This window comes from Fundulus heteroclitus, chromosome 8 (genome assembly GCF_011125445.2).
Source record: "Fundulus heteroclitus isolate FHET01 chromosome 8, MU-UCD_Fhet_4.1, whole genome shotgun sequence".
NCBI classification, from domain to species: Eukaryota; Metazoa; Chordata; class Actinopteri; order Cyprinodontiformes; family Fundulidae; genus Fundulus; species Fundulus heteroclitus.
In genome coordinates this window covers 19,943,225-19,969,911 of record NC_046368.1, presented here as the reverse complement: position 1 = coordinate 19,969,911, position 26,687 = coordinate 19,943,225, and the positions used below count along the sequence as shown (strand labels likewise).

General features: G+C 38.1%; 1 protein-coding gene across 7 annotated transcripts in view; it reads left to right on the top strand.

The window, feature by feature from the left end:
• Positions 1–873: 873 nt before the first annotated feature.
• The window catches only part of mapk10 (mitogen-activated protein kinase 10), a 42,873-nt gene continuing 17,059 nt past the window's right edge, over positions 874–26,687 (top strand). For 2 of the 7 annotated variants that reach the window (XM_036140306.1, XM_036140307.1), the window contains exons 1-3: positions 882–1,260; positions 19,461–19,532; positions 22,522–22,691. In XM_036140306.1, the coding sequence (XP_035996199.1) occupies positions 1,258–1,260; positions 19,461–19,532; positions 22,522–22,691 (245 nt within the window). In that variant the 5' untranslated portion in view covers positions 882–1,257. Of the gene's footprint in view, positions 1,261–19,460; positions 19,559–22,521; positions 22,692–26,687 lie in introns of all 7 variants that reach the window. The other 5 variants (XM_036140309.1, XM_036140303.1, XM_036140305.1 and 2 more) reach the window with 5 other exon arrangements.

The window sequence follows — 26,687 nt, the reverse complement described above, 5'->3', positions numbered from 1 at the left end:
TCAGAGACAAACAGGACAAACAACCATTCTCGTACACACTCACACCTAAGGAGAATTTAGAGAGGCCAATTAACCTAACAGTCAAGTGGGAGGAAGCTAGAGTACCCAGAGAGAACCCACGCATGCACAGGGAGAACATGCAAACTCCATGCAGAAATACCCAGAGTTGGATTTGAACCCTGGAACTTCTTGCGGCATGGCAACAGTGCTACCCACACTGCAAAAACATGACTAAAGAAAAAGTAAAGTTTTCTTGAAATGAGTGTATTTGTACTTGACTTGAGCAGCAAGTTTACATGTTCTGCCAATGGAACAGGATTTTTGCACTTAAAATAGGAGCAACTCATCTCCATCATCTTATTTCAAGTGTAGTTTACCTAATCATCTTATTTTAGGTGTAGAAATACTCATTCCATTGGCATATCATCTTATTTACCTGCTCGAATTAAGGACAAATACACTAATTTCAAGAAATGTTTACTTATTTTTAATTCAGTTTTTTTTTTTGCAGTGCACAGCTCCACTGTGCTATAGCGCTATCCCAAACATTTTCAACTGTAATTTCGCCTGTACTAATTTTGCCCTCATTGCAAGCAAATGATAAATAGGTTTATCATTTGCTTTCAAATGATAAACCTATTTATCAGCTAACACAGCTGTACAAAAATCAGTACTTTGCTTTCTGCGTGGAACATTTGTTCTCCTGAATCTATCTTCGGATGGTCAACCACACACCTGCCCCACAAGTGGCACCATCCAGCTACAGATTCCGCACTGGGTGGTGGGACGGTCCAGGCCCCGCCCACCTCTCTCTCTCTCGCTCGCCGCCGGAGACTTTGACGTCAGCCGTTCTCCTGGGCGGTTGCTATGGCGACACGTCTCCCCGCTCCCCTCATCCCTCCCTCTCTCCCGTCTCTCCGTCTCTCTGGTAGGTTCACAATGGTACTGCCAGCATCTTGCAGCACAATGGTTGCAAGGTGGTGAGCTGGGAGGGAAGAGTGATTCAGCATCAGCGAGCCTCCGTTTCCGTCCATATTGCCCTTTTTTTTTTTACTTGTTTTTTTCGTTCTCCATCGCTTCCCTCCTTTTAAAAAAAAGTCTTTATTATCATTCATTTATTTTTGTTATTATTTGCCGCCGTCGTCATCCGCGTGAACGTGTTTGTTACGCCTCCAGCGATGCTCACCGCAACGTTTCGCGTCGGGATGTTTTGAAAGGGACTGGCTCCGGACTGGGATTGTCATCAGCTGGCACGGAATGGTAAGGCCGCTTCAAATTGTGGATCCCCCCCACCACCCACCACCCACACTGGAAGGTGGAGAGATGAATGTTGTTTGGAAATAGAAGGGGTAATGTGGTGGTGTCTTGGTGGGAGGGAGGGAGGGAGGGAGGGGGGTTCAAGGAGCTGCTATCTTTTTAAGGAGAAACCCACCCGTTGTCAGCAGTTGTTTTCAACAGCCTCTCTGTAGAAATGCCTGAAACGTCACACAGCTCATTCATTAGGTGCTGGCTACTTGCAAACAAAGAAGAAGAAAAAACATCCCCTAATTAGGTAAAATCCCTTCTTTAAAAAAAAAAAAGCATATGTAAAATATTGCTGTTAGTCATTTACTATACCTATTTTTGCAAATCTTTCCTTAAACTGCTGTATTTTGATGTAAAAGCCACATTTATTATTATTATTTTTTTGATTGGAGACTCCAAATAGATGTCCCCAAGACAAGACTTAGTACAGCAGGCCTTCATGCGGGGCTTGCTTGTCTCTCCTCCCCCTCAGAAGTCAGCTGCGCACCTTGTGCATTATGCAGAGCATCCCTACTTCACCAGGATGTGTGGGACCAGCCTCGAATCTTTCATAAGTCTGACAAAACTACAGAAAGCGCAAGTCCGTGGTGCTTTCTGTCAGAACAGTCGGAATAAACAGAGATGGGTTGGTTTGTGATGTGCTTTTTTCCTCCCCTTTATTCTTCCCCTTACTGCAGCTGTCAGTGTTTGTGGTTTATATTAATTTTGTTGGCCTTGTTATGGAAACTAAGAGTGCGGAACGGATGGGATGTCTTTTAGCCATAATCCGGTGGTATTTTCTGTGTAATATTCTCTAAATCGTCTCGGTTTGGGGGCATTCCATCGCACATCCCTGTAACACCCCAAAGGCACCTCGTTTCACCCTAAAACCACCCGATCTCGTACACAGATCACACATGCCTGCCAAAATGAACAGTGTTATTGCAGCTGCATCGTTAAAACCTTAGGTATTTGTCGTTGTCCGGTGCAAGATTCTGATTTTGGGTGCAATTACTGTAAGGTTTTCTGGGAAGTCAGTAAAAAATTTGAAGGTGTCACGGAAAACTCTGCGTTACAGACAGGAAAGAGCGGGGATTTTTGACCTTGGCTGCTGAATTATTCAGAAAGCAGGCTTGTTAAAGAGGTGCGGGGAACGGATCTCAGCGATTCACCAAAGCCTTACGTGGGCTGTTTCTGCAGTGGCTGATGAGTGACATCTCTCTTTTGAAACACAAACAGACCTTTGTCATTCTTGTGCTACTTAAGGTGTAAGGGAAAAAAAATTGCTTCGCGAATATTCAGCTATTTCTGTTAAACGTTAGACGCTGTTCTGGCGCTATGGAAGGGTTTGTGTTTTTGCCTCTGCAGGTTTGCTCAAATTGACAATTAATGGCATTGATTTCTGAAGAGGCAGCTTGTTTATGCAATGCAGGATCGTTAATGGAAACAGCCAGAAACAAAGGAATGTTATGCTGCACTATAAAACTTTAATTTGTTTTATTTCAATTATTATTATTATTATTTTAATTTTAAAAGCATCACAATGCCCATTCCGAGTTATGCAATGATGTCAGGTGATTGTAGGAAAGTAAACTTTATCCTTCTGTGACATCATTCTGGCTGCCATGTGCTGAAATATACTGGAACGTTTATACTGCTTGTATTACAATGTGAAGTCAATAATGGCCTTACTTCATCTCAACTGAATCGTGAAAATAATACATTAAAGGTCACAGACTTTATTGTTGTTTCTGCTATATGAAAAAGTAGACAGAACCAAGAGCAGCTCTGGGTCAATTTGCCCCCTTTGCCCTCCCAGAGAGACATTACCATTTCATCACTTCAAACTTAAATTTCTCACACATGACTAATCCCATGGTGATAAATAGATGTGAAATACTCAAATCTCAAGTATAATTTATCGTAATTGTATAATATTTTCTGAAAACCTTGCATCATAACCTTTTATCCATATATGATGTTGCAAACTGCTTTTTGGACCAGTTAGAAAGAAAGAAAGAAAGAAAGAAAGAAAGAAAGAAAGAAAGAAAGAAAGAAAGAAAGAAAGAAAGAAAGAAAGATAACAGATTAAAACCAAATAAGCGACCCTTTGGGAGACATTATTTGTTTAAAGTCATAAAACTCCAGCTCTTTCCTTTAAATCACTGTAGCATTCCCAAGGGAGGAAGAAAGTGACATGTGGCGTGGCGGTCAGTACGAGATGTCACACGGCAGGCAGGTCCTCTTTGTGGAAACAGATCAGGACTGCAACGGCGCAAACTAGCAAAGAGGCTAGAAAAAAATACAAAGAAATACCAGTAGATAACTAACCAATAAAATCTAAACAAACAGATAACAAACAAAGAGTAAATAAATAAACAATGTAGTAGCCAAGTTCATAAAGGTCTCTCTCTGCATGTCCTATTTGTCAGTTGTTGGGGCTTATGAGTGTTAGTCCTTTAAATATTCATAAGATCAAATTTGTATGAAAAGAAGGATGACTAAGGATCAATAATGATGGCTGCCCTTGGCCCAACATTGACCTCAGTTCAATTCATCGTATGTGAAAATGTTCTAACCTGAAAGTGACGTTCAGATTCCAGTACATATTGTCCAATACAATCCTAAATTGTCTTTTAGAATGTATTCACAATGTAAAATAATAGTCATTAAAACAGTTAATAATTAAAAAAAACGTTTTCACCAAAGCCATACAGAAAACAACGACTCAAATATTGTTGAAGTTTTTATAGAACATGCAATATTTTTGTCAGAAGCGTCTAAGAAACGGCTTGATTTTTGAAGTTTACAATTTTCTGACTATTGCTTTTTGCTTCATAATCTAGAGGCCTAATAGTAGTACAGTAAAATCAAAATAAGTTGATTGTATAATATACATTTTTTATTTTTTTTAAAAAGCCCCACTAGTTGTATTGATTCATTGAATTTGCAGCAATCCCTTGTCCTGAGCAAGCACTGGAAAACAGAAAACAGAAAACCTCCGAGCAGAACCAGATTTAGTAAAAGTACCCATTTACTGTGACTGACTTGTGGTTAAAATGTCAAAGTAGGCACACAGACGCATGGACGGGTTGGTCTAGGGGTATTATTTATGTTGCAGGAAAGATATACAGATAAATGGCAGCAATAGCTCATCTTTTGGGGTTGAATTGGACACAGCTAAGTAGAGAATCTCTGAGCAGTCAGTGCTATTTATGGGGTAAAATGCAAAAGCTTTAACTTTAGATAAAAGGCAGAGAAATCCTCTAGTTATTTAATGGTGAGTCATTGATTTAGAATGTAAAAATAAATTAAATTTTCAATTCAATTCGGTTTTATTTGTATAACGCCAATTCACAACACAGATCATCTCAAGGCACTTTACAAAGTCAAGATCAATCAAATCATATAGATTGGTCAAAAAGTTTCCTATCTAAGGAACCCCAGCAGGTTGCATCCAGTCTTGACAAGCAGCATTCACTCCTCCTGAAAGAACGTAGAGCCACAGTGGACAGTCTCTGCATTGTCCATGGCTTTGCAGCAATCCCTCATCCTGAGCATGCATGAAGCGACAGTGGAGAGGAAAACTCCCCTTTAACAGGAGAAAAAAACCTCCAGCAGAACCAGGATTAGTGTGAACGGTCATCTGCCATGACCGATTGGGGGATAGAGAAGACAGAGCAGAGACACAAAAAAGCATAGAAGATAATAGGAATAAATATAGACTAGTAAATGGAAACTACATAGGGAAATGTGGAAAACTATTATTAAATAAAGATATAATAGTAAAATATTTTGGATAATATCCATGAAAACCATAGATTTGCCATTTAATAACTAAATACATGTCATTTCACCCTTACTCTATCAGACGTTCAAAATGAAATTATGCATGAGAGTTTATTGGTTTGGGCAACATTAGTGCTGACCACGCACACACGCACACACGCACACACACCAAAGGAAGAGAAACATTGGCATTTGAGTGAGATGTGCAGTTACATAAATAGATCCGGTCTGCCAAACATGCAGCTTTATTTTTTTATTATCTATTTGTGCGCTTTTACAGGTGGTTGAGTGCAACACTTAGAAGCTGTGTCCGATTTTGTCCCAATCCCCCCAACAGCACATCTGCAGAGAGAATTACGAGTCACCAGGGGTCACAGATTGTAGCGGCTCAAGGGCCATCGGATGGATTTTAGAGGAGGGGCATTAAATCCTGACAAATGACAGTGCTAGAAAACAACGATATACCACCAAACGTTCTCTCAGCGTACTTGTACAGTTTTGATAAAACGGGTTTTCACATGATGCGGACACACCTTCATGTTGAATTTAGGACAGCTTCAGTTTGAAACAAAACACCAAATCATTAACTGCTGGGTTTGTTTTAGAAAACATTTATTTTTTATTTTTTTCTGTTTAATGCCAATTCCAATTTTTTTTATCCGATTATTTTTTTTTTTTTACTTTCACATGGCTATAACCAATATTGGAGGGAAAAATGTGCAGCAGGCTTTTGGATAGAAGTATTAACTTACCTTGGAATCCAACAGAAAACGAAGGGATTACAAGATTATCTCCTTTTATGCATGGAACGATTTTTTTTTTAATTTAAACTCATAAAAGGGCATTTTTATTAATGCATTTATAGACAGAAAATGATGGAAGTTTGCTGTTCAGATATCATTAATGAATAAGGAAATAGGGAAAATAAATTAGATTTTTCACAATGTGTGCTTTAATCAGGCAGCAATCAGGTAGCCGGTTCCGATCTCTGACTTATTGGTACGCCCCTGAGAAAAGATGATCCGAAACTGTGATTTAAGCAGGATTTGTTAGACTTGTCGGCTGTTTTCTTAAACTGGATATTGGTTTATTACAGTAGACACCAGAAGCACGGGAAAAGGCGGGTTTTTTTTAAACTTTAACAAAACCAATCAACAGACGGCAGTATACAGTGAGGGTCTATCTGTCTGTAGATTAGCTCTGTTGTCCTGCCACTGTTTTCCTGCAGCTACAGAAGTGCTTCCCTTCCCCTCCCCTGTGCCCAAACAGGAGGCCTTGCCGCGATTGGCTCGGGCACAACCACAGAGAGAGAGAGAGAGCTGCATACTGCAGAAGAAGTGAGGCTGGGGCTGCTGAACCAAGCACTCACAATGAAAGCGCATGGAGGGAGGGGGAGGGGAGGCGCATGAAACGCAGCCTGGGAGCCTGGCAGCAAGAGGGGAGGGAGGGACAGAAGAAGCGAGGCAGGAGAGGGAGGTTCTCCTGATCAGTGAGGATGGAGGGGAGAGCGAAGACATGGATGGATACGGACAATGCCGCGGTGTGCATTGTGTGACATTCACAAAAGAGTGTGTAGCTTTCAGGGCTTTGGCAGCGGGAGAAGGAGCGATGAGGGAGGGCAGAGAGAGGAAGCGATGATGGATATGAGAGCCAACAATAACAGCGGCTGCTGTGGGCATTCGGACCCAGTGCATCGGGCTTTATCATTGCAACTAGAGCCGTCCATCAGCTTGTCCGGTGCAGACAAAACGAAAAAAAAAAAAACGAAAAAGAAAAAGATGGTCAGATTAAATCCTGCAGGACCACATCAAAAAGAGTGTTACTGAGAATGACTAAGAGACACGGCACAGAGTGGCTCAGGCGGTGTGTGCAGGGCCAGAGGAGCTTTCTGCGAGTTAGCAGGCCCATTAAAACCTAAAAGCCCACTTACAAGCACTGCAATGGTCTTCTTCTTCTTTGGGATATTTACATGCTTATATAAATAGGGGGGTTGTTTTTCCACATCATTTAAAACCTCTTCCATATAAATTATCTAATCAACTGACACTTCCTTCACGATAAGCATGTTGTTTGTTTTTGTTTTTGTATGTTTTAATTGAGAGAACATAACAGCAAAACCAACTTCCACATCTGCAAATCATTCTGCACAGAAGTCGTTTGGGAATGTTGCTACTGTAAATTGAGCGAACACGCACGTTAGCAGTAAATATACGCTTTTTATCGTACGACAGCACACCCTGACGATGCCCGCTGCTTCTTTCTAATATAAACAGCTGGACGTGAATCTCAGAAGTACTGAAATCAGATCATTTTCAAGACGAAACCCCAAGAAGGGGTTTAAACATTGTCTGACACGGCTCCATTGTGCAGGGTCTGCATACGTAATAGTTTCCAAAGTAAAAATCCTATAAGAATCACTTTTTTTTCTCATACTAGACCCATAGTTCAGCAGATATGGAAAATCATAAGTAACATTTCTCCATCATGCTGAAACTTACAGTAGTTGTCTTTATGAAATGATTCACAGACTACAGTTTTGTTGATGAAATAGAAAAATAACTTCCATATGGCAAATTACTGGATATTTAAGGTGTTTCCCAGCTGGAAATGTCCCTTAGAAGTTACACACATTTGTGGTTCAGGTTTAAAGTGTTTTTTTCTTTTCTTTTTTTTTTAAGATTGTACTAATTATTGATTGATTAATATGTATGAACTGCCAAAAAATAAATCTAAAGGAAAGTTGGATGGTGAGAATAAAATTGAGCTGACTGAACTAAATGTCATTGTGTACAACTGCATGAACTTGACTGGATTCCTATTTCAACTTTATTGCATTGTCTGTACATTGCCCTGAGATAATTTTTTCAAATGTGGCATATAAATAAACTGGAAAAAAATAATAATGGAACCAAATAACATACAGAAAAGATTCTCTTTAAATTAAGTAAAAACCCAGCTTTTGCGTTACATCATCCAATTGTTGTTTGCTGATCTGATTTAATAATTAGGCCGTTGAAATAAGCGCGTGATGACGTCTTATTTTAACCCACTCGTCAACATTTGGGAAAATATACCTAGACAATAATTAATAGGCTGATATGTTTTTGAGAAAACAAACATAATCACGGCATAATTTGAAGAAAAAAAAACAAATCAAAAAATATTTGAAATAACAAACAAAACAGAGCAAAAAAAAGATATAATTTCAGTTGGGCATTAAGTTTAACTCATGACCCCAGGTCTATTCACTTCACCAATTCTCACCCCCATTTTGAACCCACAATATTCTATATTATTATATTTCTGAATATTATTGTTTGTAAAAGTGGGTTCAAAAGATCCCCAACATGGGTATCAATTAATGCATGGTTATTAGGAACTGCTGATTTACAAACAATAATGGTCAGATCTGAAAAAAAAAGATAAGAAATCTTTGTCTGTCTGGTTTTTTTTTTTATTATTGTAGAACTTTAAAAAAGTTAGTTTGCCCAGGTTTTGTTTCAATAGAAATTGTAAGTCTTCTAAAATGTCTTTTTTTGATGCTTGTCCAGTTTTGTCACTTTTTATATATCTAGTTTTGTCAGATATTTTCAGTTTTTGCATCGTATGAAGCACCACCTCTGTACCATTGCCTAGCAGTCAAGTACACCTCCTAGTGATTCACAGAATAAATTGGCTTTACATCCCTTGACTACACTTCTCCACCTAGTAATGAAGTGGTCTCATGACTCAAAGAGGACTGCATGTCTTTCCATTAAGATCTATAAGCTTTCAAACAGGGGGGCAGCTCTGTGTTTGGATAAACTGACCCACGTATTCCAAATACTTGCAGCTGAAATATACAGAATTCCTGAAAAAAATGATCTATATTGCAAGGTTGTCCCCTTTTCCATCCACTGTCACAGTGTTGCTACTGAACACACCCACAGAGCCACCAGTTTGTTATGCAAACATGGAATAATTCAGTATTTATCGTTGGTTTCCATCTTAGCATAGCATCTGTTTCCATAATTATCTGGCCCAACATGGTTCATGCAACGCAAAAAAAGATATTTTAAAAGTATCTGATTCATATCCTGATCTGTTTAGGGAAATTGAATACATCCTGAAGTAACGTAGATTAAACCACATTTCTGTCTTCCGCTTTTGAAACAGTAACTAAGAAGAAATGAACTGGTCCACAAAAAAAAAAAACAGCTAAAAAATAACTACAATGCTGAGTAAAATCTTTTTAGTAGTATGTTAATATTTCCTCGTTTTTGCTGATATTTGCTGGACATTTAAGTACGCTGACAGGTTTTAATAACAACAGATAAAATTCAAATACTCTTAAATGGTGTTAGTTACATTTTTGATCCTGGGGGCTATGTTCACGTTTTCCATATTTTGCCCAATAATCTAATGTGAAATGGCCTGTTCTAACAAAATTAAAGAATCAGAATCAGCTTTATTGGCCAAGATTCTGTGCACAAAACAGGAATTCGGCTTATGTTTCAAATGCTCACAGCATATATAAATGAACTATAAATATATGAAATTTAGAGAAAATAAAGTATAAAAAGAACAGTATGTACTGTTCTTTTTATATACAGAGAAAAGTAGTGCAAAGCAGGAGCTTCACATAGCTGGATACTTGTGTACAGAGAACACACATATTAAGGCTACAGTTTGCACAGGCTCATCAAACTTGGGCAATATTAGACCCGGAAAATGTTGGCTGGTCCAGTGAGTGTTGAATTAAGCTGCACCATTCAGATGGTAGGATCAGATTTTGATGTAAGGAACATGAAAGCATGGATCCATCCTGCATTGCATCAGTGCTTCCAGCTAGTCGGGTGGCTTAACTGTGTGGTTGATATCAGTAGCTAAAGGCCACATATTCCCAAACTATAATTATCAGATGTTCCACTATACAGAAGGAAAGGACCAGTCACATATATTGGTTTAGATTTGTTAAAAAAAAGCTTTAAAATAAATAGTAATTTTGAAGACTTTGCAACTCTGCCGTTTGCAGTGGCATTAGGTACTTTTTTTCACATGCATCATGTGTTTCATCCCAGAAGCAACCGGAGAGCAGAAAACTCTATCAGCTTACATTTGTTATTTTAGGACATAGAAACAAGCTTTTATACGGCATCACCACTTAGGAAGTAATGGTGTTCCATGGTTGTCATGGAGACTTGGTGCTTTCCATTTTCCATCCTTGCATCACCTTCCTCCTCCTTGTCTTTGATTGCAAGATAAATGCGAGTTCTCTCCTCTTCCTGGTTTGTCATAGTTCAGTTAATTATTGCTGTGACTGTAGGTATGCCCAGTTTATATGACTACTTTGGTTTTTCCTGTGAATATCAACAATTTTTTTTTACCTTGCCTGAATAGCGTTTGTGTAAAGTCATATTAACACCTCAGAGAAAGATGAATTTATGGATTAGGCTACGAATTAAAGGTTCCCAAAAATGCTACAGTCCCACTTATTTTATAGGAATTGTTAGTGTGCCAACATATGCAGTCGCAGAAATTTTTCTTTATAACCATTATTTCTGAGGTTGGGTTTTTTTCCCCACACTGTAGAAATTATCTCTAGTTAAAGGTGGATTTTTTTTAACATTGTTTACAATAACACAAATGATTTTAAGGCTGCTTTTAAACGCATTTAATATACTGCTAAAATTAAGGGAACACTTAAACAACACAATGTAACTCCAAGTGTTCCTTTTACTTTTTGAGCAGTATAACTAGTTTCATGATGTCCTTTTGTTTAATTCCTCTAAATCTTATCTTCCCCATAAGTAAGTTGTTAGATCTGCTCTCCTAGCCCATTCTTTACTATGCTAATGATTTTTTTCTCCAATTCTGTAAAATACATAAGTGAATTCACATCAAAGCTTCTGAGTTAATGTGGGTTGTTTGATGTTGCATTCCCTATACCATGACAGCTTTGCTTTTTATACATTTATATTCATAGGAGCTAAGTTTTTTTTTTTTTTAGTCTCTTTCCTCTCGTCAGTCTGATCCTGAAATAGCCTTCTTGGCCCAGATGTTCATGATTCCTGTCGACGACCGGCACAGCAGTTTCATGGTCTCAGAGTGGGCTCGACACGGGATTCTTGACAGAACTCACAATGACTCAGGATCTGAGTCGGCTGGAAAATTGACGTCAACCTTTAATTCCCCTAAACAGGGCATGGCAGTGCAGCTGACAACCCCACCACCACTCCTGCAACAAATTGCCACTTTTTATACTTTATCTATACTGCTGAGTCTGAATCCTCTTCATCCTACAGGTCCAAAGCTTTCTAAACTCTGATGCAATGATCAGTGACTATGAAACTCTTACAGTATTGCGTGAAACTTCTTAAAATCGGAGCTCTTGCGATGCAAATGTTGTCAACGTCTTCCAAATGTCACCAAGAGAAAGCAGCTGTCAAAGGTTACAGAGTTTAAACTTGGTTTGCATGAAAAGAACAAAGTTTTTTTTCTTTATTTTTCAGACTCAAGGCACGATGAAGAAGTGTATCTGAATACATTCGAAAATCACCCATTTTGTACCGCCATGCTGTTGAATCTAATCGAACCAACAAGTTTTAGTTGATGCGCCGTCAAAGGCATTTAGCACCCTCCCGCTAATGGTTCCTACATCTGCCAACTCACTCCCACCACTCCCAACACTTCCTTTAAAACTGTCACTGTCGCTGGCAGCTGATCTCAGTTTGGATCATTTAGCAAGGCTGCGCTGGCAGGGTGTTTGACAATATTCACATATCAGGAATATACAGTTGTTGTTTTTTTTTGTTATCTTTGCCGAAAACAGATATCAAACTATAAGCCACTGATGTCCAATGCAAAATAAAAACTCAACAGATTGCTTTCATTTGATCACTTGATTTCTTTTTTGTTCACAAATGACACAAATACAATTAATACATTTTGTTTAACATTTTCGCTTCTAATATTCATAATAACATTTGCAAAAATTGTGCGGTTAAAGGAACTTCATTTTAGTTACTTCTAGCATGCGTTAACTAACACTTGTAAATGTTTCTCTTTTGGGAAAATGTTTGCAGTGCATTGAAAACGTCTTCAGAACCAATAAACCTTTTGTCATATTACAGCTAAAAGTTTAAACGTATTTTAGTGAGATTCTGTACAATAGATCAACACAAGGTAGATCATTATTGGGAACATTTTACATGCAACTATTTTGTTTTGTTTTTTTACAAATACATATCTGAAAAGTGTGGGGGTGGGGTATGTATTCAGCCCCACGAATAAAAACTTCCTAGAACTCCTTTTGAGACTTTGTTGTGAAACAGTTTCAGCTGAAGGTCTTTAGGGGGATGTCTCTACCAGTTCTTTACAGCTAGAATTTTTTTCCCCCTAATTCTTCTTTGTAAAATTGTTCTACCATATTTAGATTGGACATAGAGCGTCTGTGAAGATCATCTTTTTTTCCAAGTCTTGCTGCAGAGTCTACAGTGGATTCGGATCTGGACTTTGACTTTGATTGGAACAGGCTGTCTTCCCATTAACTTTGACCGGCTTCTCCATCCCTGTTGAGAAAAAATAATCCCCACTGCATGATGTGGCTCACACCGTGTGTCAAAATGGGAATGTTGTGATCAGGGTGATTTGCAGGGTTGGTTTTCTACCACATAAAAGAAGAAAAGAGCACCTTCTATATGTTTACAGTGTCGCTTTTGGGGAACCTGAAGACTTTTTTATTAGCTGGATCTCTGGAGCTCATTCAGAAGTGCCATGAGCTTCTTGGCTGCTAATCTGACGAATGTCCCTCCTGTCAGTTTGGGTGGACAACCATGTCTTGATAACTTTGTAGTTGAAAAAAATGAAATTAAAATTTGTCCTATCATTCCACAACTATGAACGTCTTTATGTTGGTCTGTTACATTACATAGAAAAGTGAAATGTGGTTGTAGTTGTAATGTGACAAACCTGGAAAAGGGGGTATGAACACTTTTACAACACACCATATCCAATAAAATAAACACCTGTCAACACAAAAAGGTCTTAATGTCTTCCCGTCATTTTACACATTTACATATCTATAAGACACCTAAATTATGAGACACTTGCGTCAATTATTTTGCAAATAAAGAGTGTACGCAACCCTCAGCTACTGTATCTTGTAACCTTGTCTTGTATTAAGCTTAGCTTAAAAAAAAAAAGCAAACCCAAGCTGTTTTTGTCACCTCTCAGCCAGCCTGCATGGAGAGCTGTATGTAGCCAGAATGATAAACGGGGATTTTGAGGAAGGCTGCTGAGTATAGCTTTAGCTCCAACCAGAGCAGCACTTTAACCATAACCACCATCAGCAGAGGGAGAGCTTTGAATAAACAAGCTCACAATCTGTTACGTCTTCATTTTGTCTCCTTTTCAGTAATTTATTGCTCCTGACAATCACTAAGATCAGACTTTTTTCTTTTTTTTTTTTCCAACAACATGGCAGTCATCCACTTTTCTTGCTCTTTTGTTAAAATGTGGGAAGGATGTCAAAAATGAAACCAGCAAGGTTAATTGTCAGTTGTCTCTACTCAGTCACTAATGTCGACGGTCTTTGCAGAACAGGAAAAAATATCCAAAGAAAGTGGCTTTAGCAATATTGGCACTTGTGTTAAAGATGTGTCCAGAAATGAAAAGTAAAAAACGGAGGAAATGGTTGCTATGGAGAGCCCCAAGCTGCCAGGTTTGAAATGTGGTTTAGTAACGACGAGCTTTGGAAATTATTTTTCATCTTCCTTAATAATTGAGCTGCAGGATTTCTGCTGCGACAGAGCTGAAGAGGGACTGGGAGCTTGAGTGGGGAAACAGAGCTGTAAATCATCAACAATATGCAGTGGATATATGACGGGGTCTAAATAGGAGCTCTGAGGCACTCCCACAACAAAATGTGGATGCTGGGAAAGTGTATTCTCCAAAATAATTGAGAAGCTTTAATTTATTACGTACTCCTCCAGATAGGATTTTCCCACTGATGAACAAAAACTGGGCCCTTCAAAGCTTTTAGCACCCCAGCTGAAATTTTTGTGACCTCATGATGCCACCCTTTGGTAAAGTTTGCTAACGGAAACTTTGGCAAAGACCATCCTCCATAAAGTGAATGGCGAGGGTAACTTGGGTCCTCACCCAGCCTCTTTTGCCACAGTTCCAGATGTGCCTAACTATTTATTTATCACTCTGACTGTAAATAAGTGGAGGTTTAGAAAAGTTTCTGCTTTCTTGCATCCTTTCCTTGATTTATAAGTACCAACAGCAAGTCTGTCCTACTTGAATGGCATTATTCTCTCTTTTTCTTTTCATTTTAAAGTGTGAGTGACAGAAATTATCATCGTTATCACATCGTATTTAAACCCTGAGGTTATGGAAAGTCATACATTACTAATCCTTAGATACGCTGATCAACTTAAAAGTAAAAAGTAAATACAGTCACATTTATTATTTTAAAATCTTTCAGATTTTTTTCTTATTCCAGGATTCCCTCACCCCCACTGAATACATGTATTTCTGTATGAGATTGTGCTGCTCCAATAATAAAAATAAAGTTACTTTTAAAGCAATTAGTGTGCTAATTAGTGTCAATTTCCCTTTCAATGGGCCTTGCATTTCAAGGGAATTTTAGTAGTTATGCAGTCGTTATGACTTGTTTTCTTGTTTTACATTTTACTATTTAGTTAAATGTAAAAAACAAAACAAAAAAAACAGATTCTTTTGTCACAGTTTATATTTAGTAAATACTTTACATGTCGTACTGTACAGTCACATAAAAAACAGTAGTCTATTTCTATTCTAGCTTGAACTGCTGTAGTGCAAAGCTGTGCACACAGACGGCTAACGATTATTGTCCTTTCTTGCCACCAAAAGTGATTTAGTATTGATGAGTCAGATTATCAGCACATCGTCGCGGTGACAGTGACGTTTCGTCAAATGTACACAGGTTTTGTGAAATCACCATAACTGAGTGATGGACTGTGAATGAAGTATTGACTGGGTGTCCTTAAAACACCTACCTGTACCGTTTTTAATGTTATGTTATCCTCTATGTTTTCCACAACCGCTTGTGAAACCCGGAGACCATAACGGGGCTGTTTTTTTTTAAAGGTCAGAAAATTAAGCCACAGCATAAATTTCCACCCTCTGCGTCCCACATTTCTTCTTTTAAAGCTGCTCTGTTCCATTTTGAGCACCGCCACTTAAAGCTGTAATATAGGACTGATGGAGAGAGGTAATGCTGAAAGTTTGAGATAGTCCTACTTAGACCGAGCTGGGAAAGTACATCCCCTCATTTGCACGTTTTAAATTTTCCAAAGTTTGGGGAAAAATTTCTAAACGTATTAAACAATTATTCCACCATTCACCCTCTGGACAGACAAAAAAAAACAAGAAAAAAAAAACATTTTTGATGTGTCCATACAGTTTTTGTTCTATTTCTGGATCTTTCCTTGTATGCATGAAAGCTGCAAACAATTGTCAAAAGCCACTACTCAGCCAAATGGTCTCATTTGCCCTTCTTTCCCGTTGAGGTTTGCCTAAAATCACCAGGTCAATGCAGTCTCTGCCGCCGCAGAAAGCTTACTTTATACCTATGGTAATATAAGACATTTAAGAAATAGTTGATCTCTGTTTGTCTCATCATGGATGGTCCCCTTAAATAATAGATGCCTCATAGCGTTCCACCAAAATGTCAACACAGACGGATGTTGAACAGATATCTGTCGCCATTGTTGATCGTTTACATTTCTATGCATGCTATTAGCACAAATTTATTTGTTTGCTGACATTATAAAAACAACTTAGATGACCTGAGAGACTGACATGAATATATATGTTGAAGCAGATATATATATATCCTTACCGTGCTTACAGTAGGATGCAAACAGTGTGCTTCCAGTACACTGAGTTCCCAAAGGCAATGGATGTTGTAAAGGTGTGCAACATCAGATCTCCAGACTGGCATATCTAGGTGGCTTTTTTTTTTTTTTTTCAAAGCTGGAAATGGGAGCCTCTCACCTGCTGCGAAGGAACGTTTTTGACAGTTTTCTTGACAGAAGTGTGCAGCTAGCTAGAGTCCACATTCAGGAGGCACAGTGCAGATTTATTTTGCTCTTAGAAAAATGGACCCACTGTACCATCAAAGGGCTCTGAACGCTCCGCAGTGGCTTTCTAGACTTTTCGAAGGCTTTTAGCTATGTCATTTGCTTCTTTGAACTTTCCTGCATGCTTTCAATATATAGGGTATCAAAAAGTTTGCGTTGGGACATTTAGCAACAGCAACAATCCATAAGGCTTTCTTTTGCATTGACAACAGTAGTGGTAGGATTGTTTCTGCCAGGATTGCTTTATGTTATCTTCGCTTTCCTCAACATATGGGGCCATATTTTCTAATTGGAATAAAAAAAACTACCAGGAATGGGTTTTACTGATGTGGTCCTACAGGTTTAGCTGTAAATGTAAACCCAGCAGAAAAACCTGGTTCTACCTTGGCTGGAACGGTTTAAAAAATAGGGACTTAAAAAAAAAAGTTTTTTAAGTCCCTATGCAAGAGCAGGTAAATACAGATAAGGCAGCCTATGTGGGAAGAAAGGCGTCATTAAACAAAGTGTTAAAGATGCCTGAGATGAAATCTAAGCAGTAATAAAATGAGTGTACCATACCTTTATTGTTCCAAGATTTCTGTAATTCCAACAATGTAATAATGTCCAGCAATATAATGCGTGCCAAGAACGGGATGATTTAGAATGTCAAAAAGGCTAAGTACATAGTTATGAATGACCAAATAAGGTATTATGCCATTGGTGTCACATTCAGTCACTGCTGTCAACAGTGTTATATAGCAAACAAGTATTTTTTTTTTTTTTAAATAAAATATTTTCATGTTTTAGTGCATTTGCTCAACAATAATTCAGTAACAATTAATTCTCTATCGAGACAAAGTAATACAGTAAAGTGAAAGAAAATTATAAAAATCGGAAAGGATTTGGCCCCTTCATTCTGACACCACTCAATAAAATCTAATGGAATATGTCGCTTCCTTAACTCACCTGATTCGTACACCGAGTCGTCCTGTCCTACCCATAACAGATTTTTGCTGCTCTTTATTGAAGAGCAGCAAAGACAACAAACAAACCAGTGCACTGAGGAATGTTTTGATCTTTATATTGGAGAAACCAAACAACCTCTAAACAGACACTAAACACAGGAGAGCTATCCTCCTCAGGACAAGATTCAACCGTCCACCTGCACCTCAAGGACAAAGGACACTCCTATGAGAACCAAAATGTTCACATTTTGGACAGAGAAGACAGATGGTTTGAGAGAGGTGTGAATGAAGCTGTTTACGTAAAGTGAGATAAACCAACCTTTAAACATAGGAGGAGGACTCAGATTTCAACTTTCAAAAACTTACAACACAGCGATAGGTTTGATTCCTGCCAAGTTTCACCCAAATTCACACCTCCATGCAGGTGATCACAACATTCCTCCTGTGAGCCAGGCAGACGATGAGCCTAATGACTCTCCATTGAGAGGGACGATCAGTTCCGGATGAATTTACATGTGAATCTAAACTCTAACGAGGCCTGCAGGTCTATAAAGCTTAGAACTCCACACTACTCCAGACATAATCGAGGAAACTTCCTGGATTCGAAGCGAAATGTCTTCAGCTTCCAAATAAAAGTCCAGTTGTTTTATTTTTTTAACCTGCTTTGGATTGATCATGACCTGGATGACTGAGAATCTTCACCAACATTCATATGAAGCATTTTGATGACTCGGCGAACACATGCAGGATGGTGCTCTGATCAGAATAAGACCAAAAATAATCTTGTGGCCCCACATGCAAAAACGGTATGTGTGGCGGTAACCTCCTGAAAACAGTACCCACAGGGTAAAACGTAGAGGTGGGAGCATCATGCTGTGGGGTCGTGTTTCTTCAGTAGGGACAGTGAAACTGGCCAGAGTAGATGGGATGATGGATGGAGTTGAATTTTCAGGAATATAAGCTTTTAGAGGCGGCAACAGACTCCTGATTGGTGCTGAGGTTCATCTTTCAGCAGGAACATCAAGCATTCACATGCAGCCGGAGCTGGGAATTTATTATCAGGATATTTTAGGGTAGAGCAGTATTGCAAAGAGGAAGTGCCAAAAAAAAAAATGTAAGTCTCTAGAAGCGCAAATCTGGTCGAGATAAACATTTAAAAGACGTGCCGCTGTCATTGCAGCGAAAGGTCGTTTTACCAATGAGCTGAATACAAATGTACGCTACATTACATTTTTTTATTTATAAAAAATTCAAAGCCATGCTTTATTTTTCTTGCAGGTCATAAATATGCAGTTATTCCTGTGTGTTTAAACTCTGAGGACGTTTGAATGCATCTTTACCGTGAATTCACATTATGTAACATAATATCTCATATATACACAAATATTTACATGACTATACACTGTAATTAGATAATAACTTAAAAATCACACAGAGGGTCTTAGGTCCATAACAAGAACAATCTCTTGGGAATTTAGAGGTGAAATACTGATAATTTTGGGGTCGGGTTAGGGGGGAATCAAAACAGATATTGCATATTTTGCATAATCTATGTAAAACAGTCAATGCACACATTTATTCAGTGTTTCCCAGTAATGCTCACTTAAGGGAAAACAAACTATTATTTTATTTTATTATTTTATTTCTTACCTCCTTTAAATCTGGCAAATTAAATTGGGTTATGAGTAAAAACTCCCCTTGGCTCTAATAGTGCTGCTTTGTCGTTTTTGAAAGGCTATAAGACAGATATGAAAACAGGCAGAAAGATAGAGAAGTAACGAGACGTAGAGAAATTCTTATTGAGTCAGTTTTAGTGAAATTGAATCAAGTCATTACTGGACCTTATTCTGTTCTTTAGGGCTGTAATGGCTCCATTTCTTGCTTATACCTCCCATCGTCTGCAGGCAGGGAGGCACCGATCGTTGCAGTCCTGCTGTGCCGCTCTCTGATGAGAAATTGATGTATTGGTCAGTTTATATTTATGGAGGGAGTGGGTGGCGGGCGGCTCTATGTTTTTCTCATTTTCTAAGGACGGGGTCAAAGAGGAGAGAGAAAACAGCTGAGAATGTTCCTAGAGGACTCGGTTCCACAGCAGAGACAAATTTCCACAGGATGAGTTTCCCAGACGTGCCACGATGAGTTATGCTCCTCTTTTACATATTAGGATAAAGCTAATCCAGATGAAGGTGCTGCTATTTTTTAAAAATAAAAGTAGCTACTTCTTTGCCATCCCTCCTGTGAATAATTTCAGCACACATATTTGCCGTTTTCCTGCCTCTCGTGTCGTTGGTACCCCCCTCGTTGACTCTGCTTCTCCCCTGTTTGTGTCTTCCAGGTATTTATGAGCAGACATTTCTTATATCACTGCAGCCAACCAGTCCTGGATGTAAAGATAGCCTTTTGTCAGGTGTGTGTTCCTTACAGGTAAAAAAGGTACAGTATTTATTCCCTTCCATTTCCCCCTGGTTTGCTGCCCGTGTTATGCTGTTGCTCTTGCTTCTTCTGCGGTGACTGGTTCTCACAAACATTCCCATTTAGTTCTCTATATTTCCTTTGGGAATTCCAAGAACAGATGAAGAGATTTTTTTTTTTTTTTTAGCCTCATCTTGATAACTAACCATGCAAAAAGTATTTTCAGTCCAGACCCAATTTCCTGCTGAAGTTCAATACTTCAAGCGATTTATGTGTAGCTGAGAGATTTGGCTAAAGTGGGGCTTAATTGCCACCCTCCCACTGACCTCTCGTTGCTTAAATGCCAAACTCATTTCCAAAATGCATAATCCATACATCCTTTATGTCTGTGAGAGCTATGACGGACCTCTTCACTGTATCTCGAATTACTTAGGAGCTTTGCATGCTTTGTTGCATTGCACCTGCATCTTATCTGGTAACAGCCACTGTTGGTACTCCTATCTGATGAAAAAAGTTTAATGCGAAACAGTAAAAAAAAAAATCTTATTAGGTTCTGCATATTCCTCCCATTGTATAATTTTCCTGGCTCTTCTTGACGGATACGTTTTAAGGCTGATCTTGCACAGAAGTACCCAACAGTGTGGTTTTGTTTGGTTATGAGCTGTGGGGTAATTACATTCTGTAATTGATGTAATTATTATTTTTGCCGCGCTACTATTGCCATGCCTGCTCTGCACAAGTAGTTACTGCTTAAATATTGCGTGCACGATGATATAATGATGTCTTTATCCAAGAGAAGCAATTAGTGGCGCTGATGTAATAACATAGCTGGTTTTTGCTTTTTGCCTGTTGTGCCATGTTTTTGTTGCTTTGCATAAAAATATAACGGGCAATTTGGCTCAGTTAAAAAAAATGGTTTCTTAGGAATCACGTTAGGATCATAATTTATAAATTATAGAAATAAATTATAGAGTAAATAATACATATGAAAAAGTATTTAACCCCTCATAGATGTCTTTTGTTAATGGTTTTTGTCTCACTTACATGTTCAAAATAATCCAACAATGCTTGATGGGCAAGGGTAATCCAAGATTATATAAAGTTTAGTTTTCAAATATTGATTTTGTTATATAAGGTAAAACAGCTATTCAAACCAACCTGGCCAATGCCATATATAAAAAGTATCCCCCCAATCTGAATCTAAATCACCATAATAAATGTGTGTGACAGTAACAGCTGTCTTTAAGCAAAAATGCATCTTTTATATCAGTGTGGAGCAGTTTTGCCCCACTATAGTCAGAGTTGTTTTAATTCAGCCAAACTGGAGGGTTTTTCTGAGAGTCAACGACCTGCTTAAAGTAATGCTACAGCACCGTAATCAGATTTATGTCTGGACTTTGACTGGGTCACCCTAAAACCTTGCTATTGGTTTTTGTGAAACATTCAGAGGCGGCCTTGTTGCTGTGTTTTAGGATCCTTGTTGTGCAGCCGAAGTGCACACGAGCCTAAGGTAACAAACTAATGGACATTTCAGGCATTCTGCTCTCTACATTTCGGGTGGAGAGAAAACATTCTGACAGGCAGCAAATAGATTTTTTTAAAAGGTGAACCTTTCCTTAAAAGCAAATCCCAGTGTAGTTGAATTTAAGTATTAGAACCTTTTTTTTCAGCCATAAGAGATAAACCCATAGTTGAAGGTTTGGTGTCTTCCTCCCCCACTGAACAGTGCTCCCATTATCTGAATTATTATAATAATTTTCTTTAAAAAGCTGCTTTGGTGACTTGCAACAATATTGGATTAAAACAATAAATACCATTAAAATAGGATTCCAATGATTTTATACTGATACCAAAGCAAATTAATCAAGACATTTTATATAAATATATCATAACAAAATGAATGGGCATCCTATTTTTTATGTCTGGTTTCTGCCTTCAAGACAAGCCCGTGACATATTTCATACACTGAGCTGTCAGTGTAGAATATACAGCTATGTATATATATATATATATATATATATATATATATAGATATAGATATATATATAGAGATATATATATAGATAAATAGATATATATAAATATATAGAGACAGAGAGAATATATATACAGAGATAGATAGATATACACACATTATATAGATATAGATATATATATATATATATATAGAGATATATATATATATATATATATATATATATAGATATATATATATATATATATATACATAGATAAATATATATACACATATATATATATATATATATATATATATATATATATATATATATATATATATATATATATATATATATATATATATATATTATATCTACACATATATATATATAAAGAAAAGAAACATGGCACCGAAATATGGATAATTAACTTCTGAGATGTAGTTTAGAAACATCAATTAGTTTGAAAAAAAAAATTGCTGGTAAAAGAATAGTACTTTCTTAACTTAACTTAAGACATAGGTAGGTGCAGTCTCAGGACATTTCAACAGAATAACCAACCTCAACGGTACAACAGAAAATAGAGTAATAAAAAGGTTGAATCAAAGCCTGGAACCGAATCCCACTGAACTGCTCAGGGGATTTAAGACATACCATATGTAAGAGAACCATGGCACAGCTAAAGTACTTGAAATGCCTCTTTAAAAGTTATTTTTCAGACGGACGTTCTATCTTCCACAACCAAACTTTACTTTATTGTATGTTACCTGTGGTGTGCTTGTAAACTGAAATACTTGTTATGTTGTGATGTTGAAAAAATGATCTGGTTTACCTGTCGAAACAATTTAAATGCCAAATTCTTCAATATTTATTAGAATTCAATCATTTCTTTTAATATTTACTTTTTACTTGATTGTGCTTATTTGCCTTGCTCGTAACTGTGACTTTCTGCTGTAACTGTATACCACAACTTTCCCTTTCAGCGAAGATTAACGCCACTACCGTGCTTGTGTTTGCCCCGCGTAGGGTTTCGGAAAACAAGTGGATGTGTCATATATTGCCAAACATTACAACATGAGCAAAAGCAAAGTGGACAACCAGTTCTACAGTGTGGAAGTGGGAGACTCTACTTTCACAGTTCTAAAGCGGTACCAGAATTTAAAGCCCATTGGTTCTGGAGCTCAGGGAATCGTCTGGTAAGTTCACAGCTGTGCCTTTGTTTTCTCGTCCTAGTTTGAACAGCATCAAGCCGTCTGATGAGGCTCTCTGTAAGAGTTAGCGTTTGAGTTGTCCCAGTTTTACTGCTTGTGTCATTGTTCTGTAGTGCATTGCTTCAGCAGATGATAACGTTGGTGATATAATGTGAATTTAAAGGGAGGGTTTTGCTTCACACTTGCCCCAGTGAGAGCACATCAACCGTTTGGCCTGCAAACGGGATAAAAGCTAGCTCTTCAAAGTAGTTATTAGTAATTCAGATAAACATTTAGCTTCAAACTTTTAATGCTAAGCATATTCAACTATTTCCAAAATTTTTGGATATCTTAAACAGCGGATTTAACCGAATATTCAGTGCCTTCTGATTAATTTCACAATTATTAACAATGCTTTTAAATAGAAGGAAAAACAAGCTTGTATCCTCTTCCGATCACATAAGGAGAGAAATCATGATATCAACAAAAACAAGTATTTTATCTTGTGTTTATAAATATTTATTTCAAGTGATAATATACAACTAATGTCTTATATTACACAGCTAAAATGAAAGCGTATCGTAGTTGATGTTTGAAAACTGGGTTCATTTCTGCTCCTTTTCTAAAGTTTTCTTTTGTATGTATGTATGTAGAAAAATATATTGAATGTAGAAAAAAAATTAAATATATTCTTTGGACAAAAACCTTTTTTTTTAAAGGAACAAGGTCAGTATTTATGTTATAGATTTTGTCTTATATCTCTTTGGCGGATAGCATATCTTCCACTCGCGTGGTGGATAAGTTGATCATAAGGGTCTAACGGAACCGTCTCCTTATGAATCCTTAATCCAGATTGCAGAGGGAGCCTGCTTTCATTGTAATTCACCTCACGCCTTCCCCGTCAGAATGCAGTGAGATGGCTGCCAAGGCTCCACTTAAAGAAATGCCTCTCACCGTCTCCCACGACCCACCAAACACATCCATAACTCCCGTTCATGTTAATGCTGTGTCACCGTGCTGATGTACAGCCTCTCAGAATCCTCCACACAGACGGTCCCAGTCGTCGTGCTTCGTTCTAGCGTGTCTTATGCAGCTTCAAATGTTCGCTGGCTCTGAAACACCTTTGCCCCTGGTGTCGTCTGTTGGTGACATTACGAGCGCCGTATCAGACAAAATCCTGGGCACTGATCGGAGAAATCAAGCATGAAACTTGCCCTGTTCGGATGTGGACAGGTGCATAAATGCCTATTGTGTGTTTTTGTGTAAGCTGGAATAGCTATTTGATCCGAGCAAAAAAAAAAACATTTAAAACAAAGATCGTTGGTTATCTTCAGTGCGATCCTCCCGATGGGTGACATAATCACATTTATATAAACATCTGTCTGACTCAGTTCCAACAGATAAATAAGCAGCACGCACACCAGCAGATAGATCCAAGAGATTATCTCTAAGTCAGCAAGGACACATTCTGCTTTGCTTATGCAATCAGGCCATTTGTCCTAGTACGGCCTGAGAACATGCAAAAAGAGAAGAAGAATCATTCGGCCAATTTCTTTTGTTAGCAAACATAGCAGTCTGTACAAACGCTCACGTAGAGTTCTCCTATTCAGGGATCGTTTGTCCCTGATACAGATACGAGTTGTCTGGAGACAGTGCTCACATCAAGCTCACAGAGAGACAGGAAACTCACACTTTTCTGCTTTAAGAGGATGTGTTCATGCAGAGCAGTTGTCCAAAGTATAGCCTAGCCTTATCATGTTTGCTCTCTGTTCTGATGTGATTCAATGATAATTTGACATGTAGCGTATTTCTCTGTAGTCCCAGACAAAAATCAGAGAAAAAGTGCAAAATGTTTAAATTGGCCATGCATATTGAGGCCACTGAATCTCCCCTGGTGATGGGGCTGACAACGTCATAGACAATTGTGCAAAAACAGATGCAGGCAGAAAATTGACCAGTTAAACCATTGATACTTGGTGGGGAGCTTTCATGTCGGGTTCCTGAAGATGGATCAAGGCTTTAAGTTGTTTAGCTGGTCGTGAGATCACCTTTCACTCAACTAGAAAACTGATGACTTGCTAAACCCCTTACTGGATACATGTTTTTGTGAATCCATGCGTTGCATTCTCCACAGAGACATGAAAAACCACAGCACAGTCCACTCAGCCTCCTCCGTACCACAACATACAGTAACAGTGCACCGAAGGTCCCTTTACAGGATCAAAGGGAGACTATACAGAGAAAAATACAGAATTTTATATGACATTTTTATGCCTTATTTTTTTCTTTTGTACCTGTTTTCTGAAAGTCCACATAAAGGGCTGCAAGGAGCTCAAATATGAAAGGCCTTCAGGGTCAGGGTCGCACCAAGCTAGCAAAGCGGCACCAAGTCATGACTCACATTTTGCTGCTGGAAGCCATTTTATTTGCCAAATGGATTAGTTTATTGAATGGAAACACTAAATCAATTGGCTGAATCTTTTTAATAAGATGATAAACATGGCAGACATCTTTCTACACTCTTGTATTGCCAATTTGTCTCAGGCCTTAAGTATTTTTTTTCAAAAAAGTCTGAAGATGTGTACAAAAGACTTGGTGACCCCAGAATGCCAGTCTTTGCTAGACCTCTCTAAAAGTGAACTCGGGGATATATATATATATATATATTTTTTTTTTTTCCTTTTTCAAATGGGTGCCTGGTTATGTTTTAAAAAGAGCGGACAAATCTGAAAAAAATACAAACATCTACCACCTTCTCTACACTTAAAAAGTTAGATAAAAGGAATAACATATTCTATTTCATGTATAGGTGCAACCTGGACATGGACTTCATTAAAAAAACAAAAAAAAACAAACACTGCTGCTGTCAGCTGTTAACATAGTCCTGGCACAATAGGCAGGGATGCCAGCTCAGAGACTGGAGTGAGATGCAAAATACCGATGATGTTGTGATTGGGGCTGTGTTTAGCCCTGTCCGCTGTGCTCTCCTCACTCACTGACTGTGCCGCCACATATTTGCGTAGCGTCCTCTTGAAATATGCAGGGAGAACCAAAGTGAGTGGCCTAATGACGCAGCAAACAGAAATGGCAAGCCTGACGACTCGGCGCGAACATAACCACCTTTTCAACGCGGAAAAACCCAGGGAGAGCATTTTGGACACGGCAGTCTGACCATTAGAGCGGCTGGAGGGGAGAGGATGCACAGTTTGAGATTACTCTATATACGCACAGTTTGACATTACTTAACTGTTAAAAAAAACTTTAAAAACCCAATTGGTAAGCATCTGCAGTTGTAGTTGTTTTGATTTAACCTCGGTGACCTAGATGTGTTTTATTTTTTCATGTTGCTGCTTCAATGTGAAGCAAAGCGTAATTCCTCTGGCTGCTGTCATCACCATCCTTTTGCGATGATACTGCAAGGATACTTTTTACACATATTTTCCTCAGTTCTTTAACTTGATTGCAACTGAATGTTAGGTTCTATCACTTAGCTTTCCAGTTTTCTTTTTTTGGGTGGGTCTAGTATTTAATTCAGCAGCTAAGGAAGCAGTGTTGTGAGGTTACTGCAAAGCTTATCATATAAACTGGATGAAAAGAAAAAGTCCTTTTTTTTTTTTTTACTCCAGCCTTATCTTCCTGTGTGGGCCCTTAGAGTCGCTACTTTTAGTTATCCTAAACACAGACCCGCCGCTTAGAGGAGATCGTGCTTTATTAGTTTTTGCTCTCAAACATCCAAGCACATTGCTTTTAAATATTAAACAAGCATTCTTACGTTTTTTCTAGTGTATTTTAAAAACACAGATTTTGTTCAATAGCGTTATTTATGTCTAATGTGGGTTTATGAGACTTTCCATATTTGTTTTATGACTTGGTTTTATGTCTTTTACTTTTGTACAGCATTTTGGACAAACTAGCTGTCATTTAAATGGACTTCATAAACAGATAGAATTTTTTATATTCGGATGTTATTTTTGGGGTAATCGTTTCCTCCTCTCTGGGAGG